General features: G+C 48.9%; 2 protein-coding genes across 2 annotated transcripts; one reads left to right on the forward strand and one right to left on the reverse strand.

Moving 5' to 3' along the window:
- Nucleotides 1-3740: 3740 nt before the first annotated feature.
- LOC120696772 (exocyst complex component EXO70A1-like) lies at nucleotides 3741-8969 on the reverse strand. Its single transcript, XM_039979752.1, has 12 exons — nucleotides 8520-8969; nucleotides 8341-8436; nucleotides 7578-7783; nucleotides 7197-7412; nucleotides 6614-6752; nucleotides 6333-6545; nucleotides 5903-6108; nucleotides 5229-5429; nucleotides 5045-5144; nucleotides 4619-4719; nucleotides 4385-4531; nucleotides 3741-4168 (listed from the first exon to the last, which is right to left on the reverse strand). Exons 1-12 carry the CDS (start codon nucleotides 8952-8954, stop codon nucleotides 4051-4053), a joined length of 2178 nt encoding a protein of 725 aa, XP_039835686.1. The 5' UTR covers nucleotides 8955-8969; the 3' UTR covers nucleotides 3741-4050.
- A 628-nt stretch (nucleotides 8970-9597) lies between these two features.
- Nucleotides 9598-10395, forward strand: LOC120696771. Its single transcript, XM_039979751.1, has one exon. The coding sequence runs from the start codon at nucleotides 9690-9692 to the stop codon at nucleotides 10065-10067; it is 378 nt and encodes a 125-aa protein (XP_039835685.1). The 5' UTR covers nucleotides 9598-9689; the 3' UTR covers nucleotides 10068-10395.
- Nucleotides 10396-18355: the final 7960 nt, after the last annotated feature.

An 18355-nucleotide genomic window follows, 5' to 3' on the forward strand; every position in this document is an offset into this window, starting at 1 on the left:
TACGAACATTAAATGTAGATAAATAAAAAAACTAATTGCATAGTTTTGATGTACACGACGAGACGAATCTTTTGAGCCTAGTTAGGTCATGGTAGGACAACAATTACCACAAATAAACGAAAAATGTTACAGTGTGCCATAGTATCCGATGTGAATTTTTTTATCACTATTTTACGGATCTAAACACAACCCAAGGGAAGGAAGGTTCCAAGTGAAATTTCGAGGGAGCTTTTTGCTTGTGCAGGCAAACGTGTGTCCTTTGTGGATGCTACTAGTTTCTCTCTTGACGTAACATTTGGTGAGAGCAGTAACCGTTGCTGGTTCGCTGTCTGGATCTTGGACCGGGAGACCGCTGCTGACTCGTGCAGAGCAGTGACTGCTCGTTAGAATACTGGATATTGGTTGTGGTTAGGAGTAGGAGGAGATTTGATCAGGCCCAGGGCGCTTTATTAGCACATACTCCTCGGACAGGCGGCCGCCATAGACCCTGTTAGTAGCGCACTTGTAAACTAAACTAGCAGCCAGTCAGCCAGCACAATGATCTCACTTCTTTTTGGCTGTGGGAATCTCCGCTTGTGTTTTGTCAAGAATCTCCAGTGGTTGGCAGCAGTTGGATTCATTTTACCAGCTTCGTTCTCCTAATAAGCACCATCATCCTACCCATCACGCGGGCGCATGCAGCAGGGCTCCTACTCCTAGTAGTTGCTTTAATTTTTAGGTGATCTCTTTCAAAAAAAAAAATTTAGGTGAGGTGATGGATCCCTGCGGTTGCTGGTTCGTTTTCCTTGTTCATTGACGACGATCCGGTGCGAAATCAAAAAGCTTAGGCCAGGGCTTGCTCGCTCCATGGCGCCTTTTTTACAGTTGATGGAGGCGGAATTCGTTGGGGCAGCTTTTGGGCCGGTAGCTAGCTTAGCTATAGGGGTTGGGTTGGGTCGTTGGCAGCAGCCGAGCAAGCAGGCGCACCTGACTCCACTCGCGAGCGGCATGCCCGGGGTTCGGGTTGGGAGCAGGGCAGCAGGCGCATGGAACGAAAAAGGCGCAGCTGCTGTGGCAACTGGCAATGGCATTGGCATGGCGCCGCTGAATTTTGCCGTGGATGGATGGATGGAATAAAATCGAAGAAGAAGAGGGGTGCATGCTCCATCTGACGCGGCCGATCAGACAGGCCATGGGGACAGCGGGCGGAACGGAACCTGCAGCAGAATGAACACGACCGACGACGCCTGCCTTGGCATATGCGTTGCTTGGGTGGACACTTGCACTCACTAGGATGACCATGGACGCGCAAACCCCACGAGAGTACACATATGCGTACTCTACATTGCATCGCCACGCCGCCATTGTTTCGCGTGTCCATCCCATCCCATGTGCGTGCCAGGACTGCGTCCCAAAACAAATGAAGCGAGGCGACGCGAGCGACTTGGCGGCCGGGGGGGCGATGCCTCTGTATTGTCCACACGCGGCGACCGCCATGTGCGGCAGGCCCGCCGACGCGGAGTTCCGCCGCCCACACGGGCCCTGTATTGCTTTGCTTCCACCTCTCAACCGGCAGGCAGACTCGTAAAATCAACCGGCGCGGCCGCGCAGCTGCACATGCTTCACGCTCCCGTACGTTCCGCCGGTATGTACTAGTAGCGAGCAGTCCGTGTACCCACCCACCCCTGCTAGGCTGCTACCCATACATACGTGTCAAACCATAGGGCCCTGTAACTTTCTCAAAGAAAAAAAATCCAGACATCTTGCACTGCTGCCACTTGCAACGTACCAGAGCGGTATCTTTCGGAGTCTTTCAGAGTTTCAGTGGCGCACTCTTTTCAGTTTTCTTCTTCTTCTTCTTTTCGCCCCCTCGAAAACGATCCCTTTTCGAATTGTTGACTAGTCTATGTATGTATGTAAATGTGTATGTACCAAAAGAAAGCAGCTTTTGCGGTTGGGCCAAAGCGGAAGCAGGAATCCTGGCGAAAGAGAGATGGTGTTGCGAGCGCGGCAAATTCCCGGCCGCTTTTCACTTTTTACTTCCCCTTCCTCCTGCGCCTCGACAGAATCGGAATCCGATTCTGCGCCCGGCCGCCTTGGCCTGACCTTTCACGCCTGCGCCCTCCTCCTCAGTACTCTCCCTTCTCCATCCTATTCTACGGTTCTACTTGTCCCAGCCGCAGCCGTGCCATCAACACGGCGTGCAAGCGCCTATCAATCACTGCCACCCTGCGGCGTTACGCGCCCGTGCGAGAGCGAGAACTCCGTCAACTTTGCCACGGCCGTAGAGCCTGTCGACTCAGCACGGTTTCTGCTCGCCTGTCGCTCGAGAATAGTCACCATCAGGCGCGTCAAGATGAAAACCGGCCGTGCCTTTCATTTCATTTCATGGTGAGATAATAAGAAATTAGATAAAGCAGGCCGGGCTCAGAAAAAGGAAGCCGGGGCGCCCCTCTGCTTGCGAAAGCATTCTTTGTTCCTTGAACGCGCACCTTTGCAGAGGAAAAGCAAAGACGATGAAAGCACTGATCGCTGCATTCAGCGAGAGGGATGAGTACTGAAAGTGACAACAAGCGCTGCGCAGATAATTGTTCAAGGGCATTCATTACCAACCTAATGCCCCACGTTCGGCTATCAAGGCCCAGCCATAATAAACTACTATTGTGCAGTTAACTCTACATTGATTCCAGATATTATATCCCTGCTGTTTACTGCACCTGCTGGAGTACTGTACTATAAGTATTTCACGCCGAGTCCCGTGTCTTCCAGACATTATGTGCACAAGAATTTCAGGGCCGCTCCCTGCCAACCCCTTCTCTACAGACTACAACCCCGCCACGCCTCACATCAGGTGGGCAGAAACATCCATTCCGGGGAGGCACCATCATTCCTCTCCACCACCAACGGAATTCAGCTCTCAAAGCCACACCCAGATTCTGATAAGCCTTCTGTCTGGGTCCCACGCGGAAGACCACCCATATCTTCCTCTTCCTGCTCCAAATTGACCACCCACCTACCAACCATGACCTCAAATACTGTCATGTTTATCATCACCGCCACCGCCGCCTCATGCTTCCCACCCAAACGTGGGCACGCCCCCAATCCGCACCTAAACACAGCACGCCACGTTCTTGGCTCCCAGCTTGCAATTGGTACACACACAGCATGATGCAAGGCAGGTAGTATTGGAAGGACGCTCAACTGGCGACGATCGTCTTCTAGTACCTAGTACCTACTACCTACTAATTGCGTTTGAGAACGCCGACCAAACCCAGGAAAACGGACAATGCTCCAGTTCATTCAGGCAGCATACCCCACGCAGACGCAGGTGCAGGTTCAGCCCAATTATTGGAGGCTCTGACTCTCATGCAGGGCCTACAAAACTTTCAGGTGGCAGCACCAGCAAGCAAGCGACAACTGAACAAGCAGCGCAGCCGAAGACGTGCCGGAACCAACTGTTTTATAACATAACACCCTGCTTTTTGACGGCCAGGTCCAGGCAACGATTTACACACAAAACCTACCATTACCCGGGTATGTTGTTTAGATTTACTAGAGATGACGGTGGCCACAAAAGTACTAGCAGCAATACTCAGCTCACAAAAGCAAGACAGACAGGCGTTGCAGTTGCCATTTCTGTTAAGCAGGAAAGGGCCAGAAACCTTACGCTGGGTGAAACTTCAAGCATCTTAATCTATAGAGTAAAAGTTGCCAGAAAAGAAACGAGATATGAAAGTCAACAGTACGAACAAGGGAAAATATAACGGAACTGCAAATTAGCACATTTATAAAAAAAAGTGAAATCGGGAAAAAGATACTGAGGTTGCAGGCGCCAATAATGTCTTTTCAACTGTTAACATGGAAGGCTACCCAGCCAAGTAACCCAAGAACGTGAGATACAAGCTATGCAGGTGTCGCAGAGGAGTCAACGTTAAGCTAACCTCACTAGTTCCAGTACCGTTTACGGAGCGGTGCAAACGAAAAAATTTAGTTACTTCTATGAAAATATTTGCCATAAGCTGCGCAACAAAACTTTACTTAAGGCTCTTCCTCTGAAATGCTTCGCAGTTCTTACTGTTTTTGTTCACCAACTTGTTGTCCTTGGAAGAACTGACCCAACAACTGCTCCAAAGCTTCTGGTGAGTGTTTGAAGTGCTTATGTGGGTTCTTCTCACGTTGAACAAGATTCCTGAAAGTTAGCAGTACTACAGTCATGTAACAAAACAAGATGATCACACTGGCCAGGAAAGCCAGGTCAATTTTCAACTAATTAGCTTATCTTAAACATCATTTATATTTAATAATGAAGGGAGCAGAATATAATTATTAACTGTAACCAATTAATGGATGGAGAAATTTGGTGGAGATCTTGAGAGAATGAAGAAAAAAAAACAGCTGAACATACCCAAAACGGTTGATGAAAGACCTATATGCTGGCAAGAGAACTTCAGCTACGGCAAGCCTCAGATTATCTTGCAATTCCTGATCAGGTATAGTCCATTGAGATTGAATTGCATGAAGCTCTTCAAATTGCGCATTGAAGGACTTAAACCTGCCAAAGGAGCATACGATTTCCTGATCTCTTATAATTATTTGCTACCATGGTACATAGAATAAATCATTCTGCTATGGTACAGACCGTTCTTTGATCATACTCCTTGAAACTCCACTGCTGCTAACATCAGATGGTGCTGACGAACCAGTGCCACCTGTGGCTTGAATGGTGAGTGTCTGAAGAATCTACAATGACAGAAGTGAAGTACTTATAATACGAAGCATGTCTGTACAATATTCCCAATCATGCAAATATAGGAGAATCCGAGAACGAACATCTTGACTAGCTAACCAATTGGACATAACCGTAAATCATGATAAGGACTAAATTTTTATCAGCTACAGTGCAGCATCCAAATCATTACTTCTTTTGACAAATGCCAAAGAGAGCTCAAACTGATAGTACTCCATGCTGAATAACAAAATATAACAGCTTTACAGCTCTGCAAAAAGACGAATAATCTTATATCGTAAAGAAACATATACATGTGATTACTGATGATAGACTTACCCTTGCCCATGCTACCCTCTTGTACTGATTGGCATTTTGCTGTACAATTTTACGGTGCCTCTGAATCCAGTCACCACCGAGTATATCCTTGGCTTGAGATCTGAGGCAAGATAAAACCAATTATTGAACAGGCACATTGCCAAGACATCTGAGGATGTGGATCTGAAGCACCAAAGAGACATACCTGCGAACAGACGTAACCATATAATGAAGGTTATTCATAAGAAATATGTGAGACAATGCAGAATCCTTGTACTGCTTAGATTTCCCATTCAAGTTATTCTGAAGGTCCTGCATAATCTTCATGATAACAATTGCAAGTTGAGATTCAGCTTCACTGCCAGTTTCAGATTGCTGAAATAGTATTTGCAGTGTCGATTGGTAACTGTTCAAGTCAGAACAATTATATGTTAGCATGCAATTAGCAAAATGGGTGGGAGAAGGACGATTGACATATCAAACAATACATAAAGAACAAACAAATTAGTCATTGTCTATAGCAGAACTCATGCTACCTCAAACAACACATGTGCAGTCAGTCCGTCAAGGTACAAAATAACTGGTAAAACACTCTTACTAGCAGCTCGAGACTCTAGAATTCGTATCAGACTTCAAGCAGACCCCAATGCTTCAGGGCCATTGAGTGAAATAAGAATTTATCGAAGAAACTTGGTTAATTCTTTAAAACACAAACAAGAACTAGTTTGAGTTTTCCAGATGGAAGAAAAGCCAAACTAAAAGACATCAAAATTCAAATGAGATGGATTTACAAATCCCAATCTGGATAAAGTTAAGAGCTAATAGCCTAATACTCATTTGTCCAAGAAGGTAACAACAAGATGGAAGCGTGGTACTTACTCTAATAGGGATTTAACATATTTGATCACTTCGATTGTAAAAGGATGGACAGTTCCATTCTGCATGTTAATCTTTGAACTATCCTTTACAACTGCCTCCTCAAAATCAACCAAAATTTCTTGGGCGACCTGTGCCAAGCTCTTTGTCAGGTTCAATGCAGCCTCCTTCATCTCAGAGCAAAATTTTCCTTGAAAAATTACTTCAACCTGGTAAGTAAGTTCAAACAAAGATATTAGTTCATTTTTCTAATTCTAACAATCAACATTGTCAACATGTTGAATCAACGACAAGACAATCACGACAACAGAAATGTAAGTAATCATGTGTAATACATCCTTCTATATGGCCAGTCCTAACCATCATAACGACTGGCAAAAACTTGATAATGATCTTTGTGTTAAGAGGGGCTGAGCGCATTATTTCCACATACCTCAGACTGAAGTTCATGCATTACTCCATACATCTCTAGCATTAGAAACAAATTTTCATGAGATCTTTTACTTCTAGCAACAGTATCAGCAAAGCTGAGAAGGGTCGTAACACTGCCTCCTGCCAGTTCCGCGAAACATTGATCCTTGTTGAAAGCGATACCATCGAAAATCTGATCACAGATTTTTCTTTCTCCAGCAAGTAATACTTTAACCTGGTTTCGGCATAGCCTATTACTTTGATGTCGAAACACATATAACACAACTTTTGGAAGATCCTTACCGTAATTTGCATACACTGAGTCCAGGTTCCAATATTCACCTGTAAGGCCACCCGTTGCATCCTTTCTACATCATCTTTACTTAATGTTTCTATGCCCAGATTTCGAAGGCTCAGTTCTAATGCCGAGCGACGAGCATCTCTATTGAAAGAAACAAATTCAAGCTTAGTTTTGTAGATCGCAAATTTAAAATCAAGAGAGAATGCTCATAGACATTGGGAAGGAAAAGTAATGATAATTCATACTGCATGGCATACGACATATGACTAGTGTATGCTGTCAATAAATATTTACAAATCAAGGTTGCTCCAACTGCTGTAAAATAAGTTACTCAGTAGGTAAGACGATTTCCCAGCTCCAACACAATTTCTGGTCATACAGTGCAAACTGACCAAAACCTGTCTAGGTGTGCCTCAGTGCTTGTATATATAGTTGCTACTGATGCATTTCCAACGACTCATTTATTCTCAATACTGATACTCATTGGCCTTCTATCCACAAGCAACCTGAACATATTATCAAATTTTAATCTGTGTGTCAATAATCAGAGCAGCAAGATGTTACATCTAAATCTAGAAAACCTACCTGTAAATTCTATAGCATGACTTCTGATTTCCATCCTGAACCAACTGACAAGCTATATCATGCAGAAGTGGTAATATTCCTGAAGGAATTAATGTCGGGTGTATAGCAGCTTCAAAGCTTTTAGACGGCTGCTCTCCAACTGCTTCGGAGTTGCCTTTTGATAGCATCAGATGCTTTAGAAGGCAATCAAATAGAAGATTGGGCTCAATAGGCTTGCTGAAAAAAAAAACAAGCGCATCAATTTGCATTTGAAGAGCCATCAAAAGAATTGATAAATTACTATTGAGAAGAAAGAAATAAAGGAACTAATCCTAACGCCCTACCAATTATAAGGACTCAACATGAACATGATTCAGAAGAAGATGCACAGCTAAATTTTACCTGTAGGTCCCCATTAACTGCCTGAATTCCTCCTCAATCTTCAGGGCAGACTTGGTCAGGAGGTTGTTGACTTGATTCAGAACCCCTTCACAGTTCTTAAAGTTCTTATCCAAGGAAAAGAAGTTGACGACACCTTTCAGCAGATCCACAGCTTCCAAGAAGTTCTTCAGGTTCTCATGTGGACCCCTCAATATCACAGCTTCAGCCTAAAGCTCAAAAAGTCATTCATCACATTAAATAAGTGAACAGATTACACATTGTGCTTAAACCACACTGACATACAAGCAAAATAACTGACGCAGTTACAAAAATAGTTAATGGTAATAAACCATCTAAAAATAGAAGCATCTTCATAATAAATGGTAATGAATACACTGTTTGACAAATACTTTAATAATCAAACAGTGCGGAAGATACTGATTACAACATCAGCCAAAAAAAATGATGAAGCGCCGAACTAACAACACTAGATAAGCTAATATTTGATTGTATTCTTGACATTACAATAACCAAATGCAATTGGAACTACACCAACATGGCAAGTAACTTATTACCCATCTATGGACCTTAGATACCTTCTAAATTTTATAATACGAGGCATGCGCCAAAACTAGTCCGTGAGCATTGAATGCAAATTTTGGCGCCCTGAATCCCTTCCAAAGTCGTCCAAAACCACAATCAAACCCAAAACATCGCCCAGCACGCTAGGGGTTCAGAGCATTCTCATCATACAGAAACACGATGACTGGGAGCAGTCTCTCACCCGGCGGACGATGTCGAACTGTGCGAGGATGGCCTCGGCGCTCTCGATGGTCCTGTCGATGTTCTCGTGCGCCATCGTGATGGCCTGCGTCCTCACCTACGACGCGGCCGAATCAGGCAGCTCGTCTCTCATTCCCTCTCCCTCTCCGCCAAACAGGAATGGAGGAGGGGCGGACGAACCTGGGCGGGGCGGATGGAGGCCTCGATCGCGGAGACGCGGCTGTCGAAGGAGCCGAGGGCGGCGACCATGCCCTGCGTGTTCTCCTCGCTCTGCTCCAAAGCCTCCCGCAGCGCGCTCACCTGCCGCGACAGCGCCTCCATCCCCTCCGGCAGCCTGGGCCATGTCCGCTCCATCGCTCCGTCCCTCTCCACGGCGAGGCGGCGGAGGAGCGCTCCTCGTACGTCCTGCGAGGAAGGAAGTCGTGGACGTGGAGGCGCTTCCGGAAGACTCTGGAAGGACGGGAGGGCGAGGTGATGCAATACGGAGCGGAGAGGTGGCGGGGGACCCGGGTGTGGCCGCCGGGCGGGTTTGTTACCCGGGGTGGTGTCGCCGTGGAGGAAGAGGAAGGAGGCGTGGGAAGCGTGGCAGCCGCTTTGAGATTCGTGCAGGTTCATGGCCGTTTGCGGCACGGACGGCTGGATCTTATTTGAACCGTGGGCTCGGTCCGAGTTGCTCAGTTCGTGGGCCGCAGAGCAAGCCCGTTTTTCAGGTCCATGACATCGTAGGCCTCGCCGGAGCCCAAAACATCTCTCATTTTTTTTATAAAAAAAAACTGCAACGTCACTCTTTTGTTTTCTTGCCAGTACTAGAACCGGCAAATTGCCAGATTATGCTCAAAATTTCACAGAAATACGTCGAGTGTTTAACACAGAGTCTGCCGCAGAGCCTACTGCGAATTCTCGATTCAGGTCATCAGGTCGGTGCCCTTGGATCCCTTGCCTGCCATGCACTCAGGGACGCAGCATGCAGATCATGCTGCCGTGGCACCAGATCATCGCGCAATCAAAAACAACTCTAACACAGCAATAAGTTTACACCACGAAGGACATGGACCGAACCGAATCGTCGAGGTGTATGTAACTAACCAGCGGTGGCGAGCATCTGCAATCCTTTGCGGCCAAGAATCGAAGCATCTCCCTTTACAGCCACCTTGTGCAACATCCACTACCGCCGTAGGAGCTTCATCTTCAAGCTTGGCACATTGCCGTGCTAGCTTCAGTTGGTTCGGCTGGCCCCGCCTGCTTTATATACCACGAACCCTGCGCACAAGTGCAGCAGGAATCTCATTCTCGTTCCCAGAAGCAAACAGCCACGCTGCATTGCCGAGGACTCTTGCGTTCCGCGTGCCGATGGAGGGAGCGAGAGCGCTGTGTCTGGCGCTGCTGGTGTCCGCGGTCGTGTCGGCGTCCTCCAGCGGCGAGGCCGCGAGCGGCCAGCCGGCGGCGACGCCCGGGCCGGACACGAACGTGCTGTGCGTGAGCAAGTGCGGGACGTGCCCGACGGTGTGCTCGACGCCCCCGCCGCCGACAGCCTCGTCGTCGGACGCGGGGGACAGCACCGCGCCGCCGACGCCGAAGAGCGGCGGCGGCGGAGGCGGGTCCTCGTCGCCGCCGAGCAACTACTACTACTTCTTCACTGCGGCGGGGAGCCGGAGCAGCTGCGCTGGGGCGAGCGCCTACGCGCTGGTGTTCCTGGCGCTGCTGTCTGTGGCTGCCAATTTGCAGTGAGTGGCTGGTGTGCGTGAGTTCTTCCTCTCCCCCGGTGATCATCGTACGGTACGCCCAGCAGATGTGACAAGTTCGGTTCGCAAACTTGTTTCTTCCTCAGTAGTCAGTACTACTATTTCGCAGCGATATCACGAACAGCCTCTGCTGCTTGTGTTTGATCATGGTCGTGTTCGCTGTCCATTGTTGCGTGTCCGCCGAGACTTGTGCACCGCATTCACCGAAGGCACGCCAACAGCACAAGTGCACTAGCGCACAAATGTGCTGAGGGAGTGTTTGTTTTTCACCATTTAATTGCTCTGTTAACCTAAGTAATTTGCCCCCTTCTCAACTCAATGGCAAGCTCCTACCACTGAGACCTGCCGCATGTGGCGAGCCTTGGAGTGACAAGGTTGAGCAATGCCACCCATCATAACTGAACCAGAATGGCACCCAATTGGTGAAAGTACTTCATGGTACACTATGTTATGTTATGGAACCCAGACGCATAGATCTAACGACGTTGAGCCCGCCCTTTACAGTGTCGGCATGGGAGCAGAGTAACCCTTCTTGATGTTCTTCAGACAAACAACCACATCGTTCATGCTCGGGCTCTGGTCAGGTGATTCGCTCAAACACACTAGCCCCAGCTCAAACATCGGCTCAAGCAAGTTTTTGCCCGTAGTAGCTGAACAAGATCCCAGTGAACCGTTTGTCTGGTAATCCAAGCAAAGATGCATCATTCCTTCACCCTGAGCTTGAGCTTGTGAGAACCGCCCAATTTGCACCCGGTTTAGGTGAAACTATTGATTAATCCTTTAAGATGAGGGCTCGCACGTGTCCGTCTCTCGACACGCCACGTGCTAATCCACACCTTAGAGGCACTTAATCAACACAATTCAATTAGAACGAGAGCAAACTCGGTAGTCCCGGTACGTATTTGCCACATGCCCAGGATTAAGCACACGTACCGTTATACAAACACGTACATTGCCGATGATCCACAAAGAGCAATTTTACACACTTAATATTACAAGTTCGATATAGGAGGGTTCAGCTAACTTCCAATACAAGTCTTGGGCTCACAAAAACCAAATTAAACCGGAACTTAGAATTTATTATACTTACATGCTCTCACGGAGATAAACTACGCAGCGGATAAATCGATAAAAGCGTAACAAAGCAATGGCGTCTTGCTCAAGGGCACCATTGTGGCCACAACGATCGACAACTTCTGGCTCACCTGCAACTAGGTTTAGAAGCAACTTGAGTACAAAAGGTACTCACAAGACTTACGCGATTAAATAAACAAGGATCATGCAAATGCTCAAGTAAAAGCTTTAAGATTAAGTAATTATTGCATAAGCATGAGCTCTCTAGACTAACATCTAGCAAAATTGATTAATGTTGCCCGAACCCCCATTAAATTTTAGTGAAATATACTAAGAATAACATCTTTACTTCTGAGATGCCAAAATCCATTCCTATATGACCGCAACTCTACGAGGAGTTCATGTGATAAAGAATGCGCTCATAACCGAGAGCGCGGCAATTCGAATTGATTATAACCTTGTAAGGGTGTACTACTCTACCCACACGACGCAAGGACCATGCGGCTCACCCAACCCGCTAAAGTTGGATAAGGGGGTACTCGCGTCAACCGTTCCCAACAAGGCTCAAACGTTGAGGGTACGCCCAGCTTGCGCGTGGAGATTTAGTTTCTCCGGGGACATCTCTAAATTTTTCTACACATAGGTCCACCCGGGGACACCTCTAAGCCTCTCTGCATAGCCCTTAGCCACGAATCTGGGACCGAGCCTCAATGATCAAGTCAAAGAAGGTAGTTGGTTCATCCGTACTATTATATTTGATATGTGGTAGCACGGAAAGTGCTCAAAACCGACATCATCCACGGACGGTCCTTAATCGATCCAAGCGGACTATGCCCATGTGACTTCATTCTCTAGGCCCTACCATTTCGCTCGAATCTCGATACTACCAAATCAAAACCACCCAGTCAAACCAGTGCGATCAAGGATAACCGGTAGGTGTGATTCTCCAGACCATTCCTTTCTAACAAGTAATATTAGTACTCTAAGCGGGGCTAAGCATCTAGTCAAATTGAGTAATTAGATGTCTAACTGATGCCAAGGATATGGATAAACGAATCAAGGAAGGATAATGCATGAAAATAGGTACAAGAATGCAATACGTACATAATATATATATAATCCAACAATACCCAAGTGAGATAACTAAACTAATCAAATTAAATAGGTGCAATAGATTATGCTTAGCTGCTTGCCTTGGTTAACTTCGGGCTCAACCACGACACTACTGGAATTCACCTGTTTCCCTAGGGTCATCCGAGATTTCGTAGGGAAACACTGATTCCCTATAGTTCTTTGATAACCGTAGGGAAATCTGAAATTCCCTAGGATTGTAATATGTTTCCTAGGGAAATATTGAATCTTTCCCTAGGAAAAAATATCATTCTCTAGAGAACTATGGTTTTGCCACCGGCGCCATGTGTTCATTTTCATCCTGCCTACTCTCTCCCGTCCTCATCTCCATCTCTCTGTCTCTCATGCCCATCTCTCCTGAAGCTCCCTCTATCCCCACTTCTCCCTCACGCCCCCATCTCCCTCTCATGCCTAGAGCGGCAGCGACGGTGGGGTGGAGGCCGTGGTGGCGGCGGCGGCCTGCAGTGGCGCGCGGCGAGGCCAAGGTCGCGGCGGCGGCGGCCTCCTGCAACGTCGCGCGGCGGGCCGTAGGCCGCGGCGGCGACAGCCTGCGACGGCGCGCGGCGGGGCCGAGGTGGCGGCGACAGAGGAGGCCTGCAGCGGCGGCACACGGCGGGGCGTAGGCCGCGGCGGGGCTGAGGTAGAAGCGGCAGCAGCGGTGGCGGCGCCGCGGCTCGAAGTAGTGCTCCGGCTTGGAGTGGCGCTGGGGGCAGAGGTCGCGGCGACGGCCTGCAGCGACGGCGGCGCCGCGGCTCGAAGCGGCGCGCGGCGGGGCGGCGCAACCTGTAGCAGTGGTGGGGCGGAGGCGACGGTGCGCGGTCAGGCAGCAGTAGTACTGTGGCGGGGCGGGGCGGCGGCCGGGCAGCAACGGCGCACGGGACCATGGCGCGCGCGCGGTGTCGGGGCTATGGCGGGACGAGAAGCAGCACGCGGCGGCCGGAGGAAGGACGAGGACGGCCGGGTTGCGGCGGGGCGGAGCGGAGCGGAGCGGTGACGCTGTGGCCGGGAAGCGGCGACGCTCGGGCCGGGGGTCTGGCACTTTTTTTTTTACTTTCTCAGACCAGTTTCCCTAGGGTTCAAAGGTTCTAGGGAAACATTCCCTAGGGTTTTCATCAAAACCGTAGGGCACTTCCCATTTCCCGTCAAAAATTTCCCTAGGAGCTTTTCCTTAGTAATTTCCCTAGGGTTTTTCTACCATTTCCCTAGTGTTTTGACCCTAGGGGAACAGGTCGATTCCAGTAGTGCGAACTGGACTCCGGGTTCAGGCTCAACGGACTCGGTGGGTTCCACGGGTTCGACCTCCGACGGTTCGGTCACTAAAATGCATGAAGTTATGCGTATGCATTAGTATAATGCGGTGACATGAAAATGACATGTTATGAATGAAACATGGATGAAACACTATTCAAAGGCACATGAACGTAACACATGCGATGATGCACAAACGTAATACTAATGAACATGCGAGCAACGAACTAGAGCGAGAATTAAGAAAAGAACTATTACAGCAAGAATAAATCACAAATTAAATTGAGCATGTAGACGACATTACAAGGAACACATGAAAATTGAATTTGCAGTAAAAGCATTTTTCTATATTTACTTACGAAAATCACAAATTTTCAGCTGTCCTATACAAGTTAATTCAGAAAAGACATGCAAACTTAGCTAAACAAATCCAAGAAAATTATCATAGATACTATACATGAATACAAAGCTAACAAAATTGGTTTCACCATTTTATCATTTTGCTACAAATTACTGTGTATTTTCAAAATTTACAGCGACTTAAACTAATATTTATACTAGAGCAAAAACTATTTAGAAACTGAAGATCAACTTGTAAGAAAAGTTGTAGATCTTAGAACAAAAATGCAACAAATTTTAGATTGCATTTTTTTGATTTTTCTATGATTTACTATGATTTTTCAAATTTTCAGCCAAATTATTGCAAAATAACCCTTCGCAGCATTATTCACCCGAGTCATGGACTTCGCAGAAAGGCCCCTGCACTTCTTTCTATTGTTGCCTGGGGTCCCTAGTCGCGTTTTTTTGGAACAGACGAGGCTCAGGGAGCTCGATTCCGGCGAGCTCGCTCACCGGCGGCGAGAGCTAGGTGGGGGAGGAGCAAGAGGAGGTCACGGGCTACCTTGGGGTGGTCTTAGCGCGGCGGAGGGCGGCCGGAGGCGTGCTGTCCATGGGAGCAGTGCACGGCGGCGGTCGGCGGCGGCGTGTGGCAGCGCTCCGGTGAGTGGCTGGCGACGGGGCGGCCATGGGAGGATTCAGCAAGGCTGGGTGGAGTGGGGGCGCTCGGCGGCGCAGCATAGAGGTGCGTGAGCGCGGCTCGCGGCGAGCAGCAGCTTGTCGACGGCGGCATGGCTCGGGAACGAGCGCGGAAACTCGCGGAACGCGATGAAACGAGGAGAGCATGAGCTTCAGCGAGTCGAGGGAACTCGATTCTAGCCGTTGGTTGTCGAAGATGATGGTCGGAAGTAGGATTTCACCGCCGAGTGGATCTTGGCGGCCATGGCGGGCTGCGGCGGCGAGCTCGGATGCGAGTAGGAAGGGCCGGCGTGGTCTAGGGAGGAGAGGAGGGGTGAGGCACCTGGGCGAAGGGATAATGGCGCGGCGGGTTGGGCACGGCGTGGGCACGGGACGCGCGTCGCGCGCAACGCGTGCGGCGGCGTCGTGGCCAATTTGAACACGGGAGCATCCCGGAGCTTCGAGAGAGGGATGGGTGAGGAGGATGACATGTGGGGCCCAGCAGGGGGTGTTACAGAGCTAGCTTGTCATCGAGAACATCAGCAAGCGTTGCTGGACATGCTTGACAAACCCACTGTCTCAGGTTCAGTTCTCCCGCAAACATGGCATCATTGCGACTTTTCCCGGTGAAGACCTCGAGCAGCATTATTCCAAAGCTAAACACATCGCTCTTCCGTGATGCTTGTCCCATAAATGCATACTCTGTTAAGTAAAATTTAACAACACGATATTCTCAATCAGTAAAGAAACAAGCACTAGTATGTAAGTAGTATGACATGAAAGGCAACGTCTTCCTTACTTGGTAAATTCGAAGAGGAAATAAATGACGCAGCCTTGCAGAAGTGAGATTGGATCGCCCGTGACTTACCACCAGTCGCAAAGCCCAGTAACACACCATTTCCACACAAAGCCCAGCCGTGCTGGCAACACAAGGCCAGTTGGGCCACCTACGAGCGGCCCCGTTGGCCTCTTGAGCCCGTCGGTCACTTAGCTTCACGGCCGCGTCCACCTCCGGGCTCCGGCAGCGGCAGCACGTCCTGCATTGTGAAGGTCGCCGCTCGCCGGCGGGGGTTTCGGTGGAGAAAAGTGGGGAGGCGGTGGGGGCTGACCTTGGCGGTGTCGAGGCAGCGCGCGGCGAGGAGGTGCGGAGCGAGACGCATCTCCAAGACCGGCAGTTCGCCATCGCGATCGCCGAGAGCTGCGAGGACGAAGAAAACAAATGGAGGTAATTTGGCCCATTTGATGAGCCCACCCAACCATGTCTGCTTGCCTGATCGAGGAAGAGGAAGGTGCACTTGGTGGGCTGTTCCATTTGGCGGAAAAGTGAAAGTGATCGGGTGCTCTAGCCTAAGAGGGGGAGGGGGTGAATTAGGCTCTAATAAAAACTTAGACCTATGGCTCCAACTAGTTTGCACAAAGCTTAAACTAAAACACGCTATCTAGATGTGCAACTAGGTTGTTCTAGTGTGAAACCCCTATCCCAAAAGAGTTTAGCAACCTATAGCCTTTCCTATCAAAAAACTATTCTATGAAAGTAAAGGCACATAAATTACTAGTATGAAATGCGGAAGCTTAAAGAGAGGGACAGGAGATAGCAAACTCTTGACGCGGGTGTTTATCCCGTGGTTCGGTTAGCCACAAATGCACACCTACATCCACGTTGTTGTAGCACTCACTAAGAGTATTGCTACTCGGCCACCAAGTCTCTTCCGTGAACACAATCACGGTCACCTTGGCCCCGGGTTCCACTAAGGAGGTTCTCCACAAAGGATGGGGTCTCCACATCCCCCGCACAAAGTGTCGTCGCCGCTCCACACCAAGTCGGAGGGTCGATGACGTTGCCGGCGAGCTTCACGCTCCAAGGTGCCGGCGCACCAAGCTCTTGTTTTGGTTCACTAGAGAACCACAGCACAAAGGCTCAAGGCGTTGCAATCACACACACTAAGAGCTAATCTAGCACTCACACTTTACAAAGCTAGTGCTATAAGCTAAGGATATGATCTATGAGCTCTTGTATGGCTTGGAGATGTTCTTGGATGTGTATGAGGTGTCTTGGGACTCCAGCAAACTTCAAATGGCCGGGGTGAGGCGTATATATAGGCCACCAAGTCTTGTAGCCGTTGCTCCAACGGTTAGCTGAAAATCTGTGTACCACCGGAAGAACCGATGCCTCTTGGCGGGGTAGCGTCGGTTCATCCGGTCACTCATAACACGAAGTAGCCGTTGGACTCCTGTCGGCTGACGCAGAGACCACCGGTTGAACCGATGCTTTGCACCGATGCCTCACCGGTTCAACCGGTGCTGAAGAAACTTCTCCTGGGCACTTGACATCGTCTCTGGTACAAAGAACGGCCAATGCACCGATGCCCTTTCTTGGACCGTCGGTTCAACCGGTGCCTGTAGGCTGACTTGGCTTCGATTTCCTCCTGCACCAAACATCGTAGCGTCGGTTCTTCCGACAAGCGTCGGATGCACCGGTGCCCCTGGCGTCGGTTCTTCCGGTGCTCCTGTCATCACTTGAACCTAAAAGTCTGAGAATGATCATCTTAACAATCATATTAGTCCAAGTGTTGTGTTGTCATTCGATCACCAAAATCACTCGAAATGGCATAAATAGTGCCATGTTCGTTAAAAAAGGTTTGTGGGACTAGCGCTGTTCCAAAGCTATATGTGTTTGTATCGGAATTACATGCAAACCCATGCCTTATACTGCACCTGATACTAAGTGAAAATGCTTTGTGACTGAACACTGAATTCATGATGTCAGCATGTAATGGCCTGAAAGTTATGCAATCGATTTTGATGCACATTTTACTAGATCCAGTTTATAGTTTAAAGTTGAACCGCTACTAATATCAACCATTATTTGAGTTAATAAGCTCATGCTTCGTCTAGTTCTACCATCAATCAATTGGTTTATGCCTGGATCATTTGATTTTTTTTTTTGAGTTAGTTTGATTATTTCTCAGCCCGCGTCGACCAAATAACTTGTCTCTTGCTGCATTGTGCTTGCAAAGGCAGCACCCAAGCTGTCGTGGGGATTCTAGGGGTACCCACAGCCGGGTGGCGGAACGCACCCGCCTATTCCCAGTGAGGGAGTACTCGGGGAAGTACTAGGCAATGGGGCTAGATCTACGCTGAGAAAGGGGACTCAAGAACACACGATTTAGAGTGGTTCGGGCCGCCGGAGCGTAATACCCTACGTCCACTGTGAGATGTATTGTTCTGGGTTGTGTATGAACCTATCCTCTGCTGGCCTTGGCTCTTGCTCAGCCTGAGGTTTTCTAGCGGCATCCCCCCCTTTATAGATCAAGGGGGAGCGGATACATAGGGCGTTGATGCCCCGACAGGTGGGCCCAACGTGACTGTGGCTACAGCGGTAGCGAATCTTTACTGCTGCTCTCCTGACTCAGGGGGGTCTTTTCTTGTCCCGTCAACTAGGCGCTCGCTGCAGTAGCGTAGCTTGCGGCGTGGCCTGCTGAGGCTATTATGTAGCGTCATAATGGGCGAAGCTGAGCCGTCGTATCCATCTGGCAGACGCAGTATGGGCGGCGCCAGCGGCTCCACTACCTTGGTAATACGCGATCAATAGTATCCCTCGGTCAATGAAACGCCTCAGCTTCTGTCATATCAATGCAGACGTTCACCTACTGCAATAAATGCAACGGTGGGTGAACGTTGGTATGGAAACCCAAACGGCCATGTCTTGCAGACACGTGGCGGCCCCGGACCACCCTGACGCGGGGCGTCGATCTCTTCCCTTAGCGAGGGGTCCGGTTATTATACAGGGGGTCCGGGACCCCATGT

Source organism: Panicum virgatum, chromosome 3K, assembly GCF_016808335.1.
Source record: "Panicum virgatum strain AP13 chromosome 3K, P.virgatum_v5, whole genome shotgun sequence".
Lineage (NCBI taxonomy): Eukaryota > Viridiplantae > Streptophyta > Magnoliopsida > Poales > Poaceae > Panicum > Panicum virgatum.

Excerpts from the sequence above, each read along its gene's own strand:
- LOC120696771 (XM_039979751.1), top strand. The coding sequence starts at position 9,690 with ATGGAGGGAGCGAGAGCGCTGTGTCTGGCGCTGCTGGTGTCCGCGGTC.
- LOC120696772 (XM_039979752.1), bottom strand. The coding sequence starts at position 8,954 with ATGAACCTGCACGAATCTCAAAGCGGCTGCCACGCTTCCCACGCCTCC. Across the intron at positions 8,437-8,519 it reads CCTCCATCCGCCCCGCCCAG|GTGAGGACGCAGGCCATCAC; the intron begins GTTCGTCCGCCC and ends GCCGCGTCGTAG. Across the intron at positions 4,720-5,044 it reads AGAGGGTAGCATGGGCAAGG|ATTCTTCAGACACTCACCAT; the intron begins GTAAGTCTATCA and ends CTGTCATTGTAG.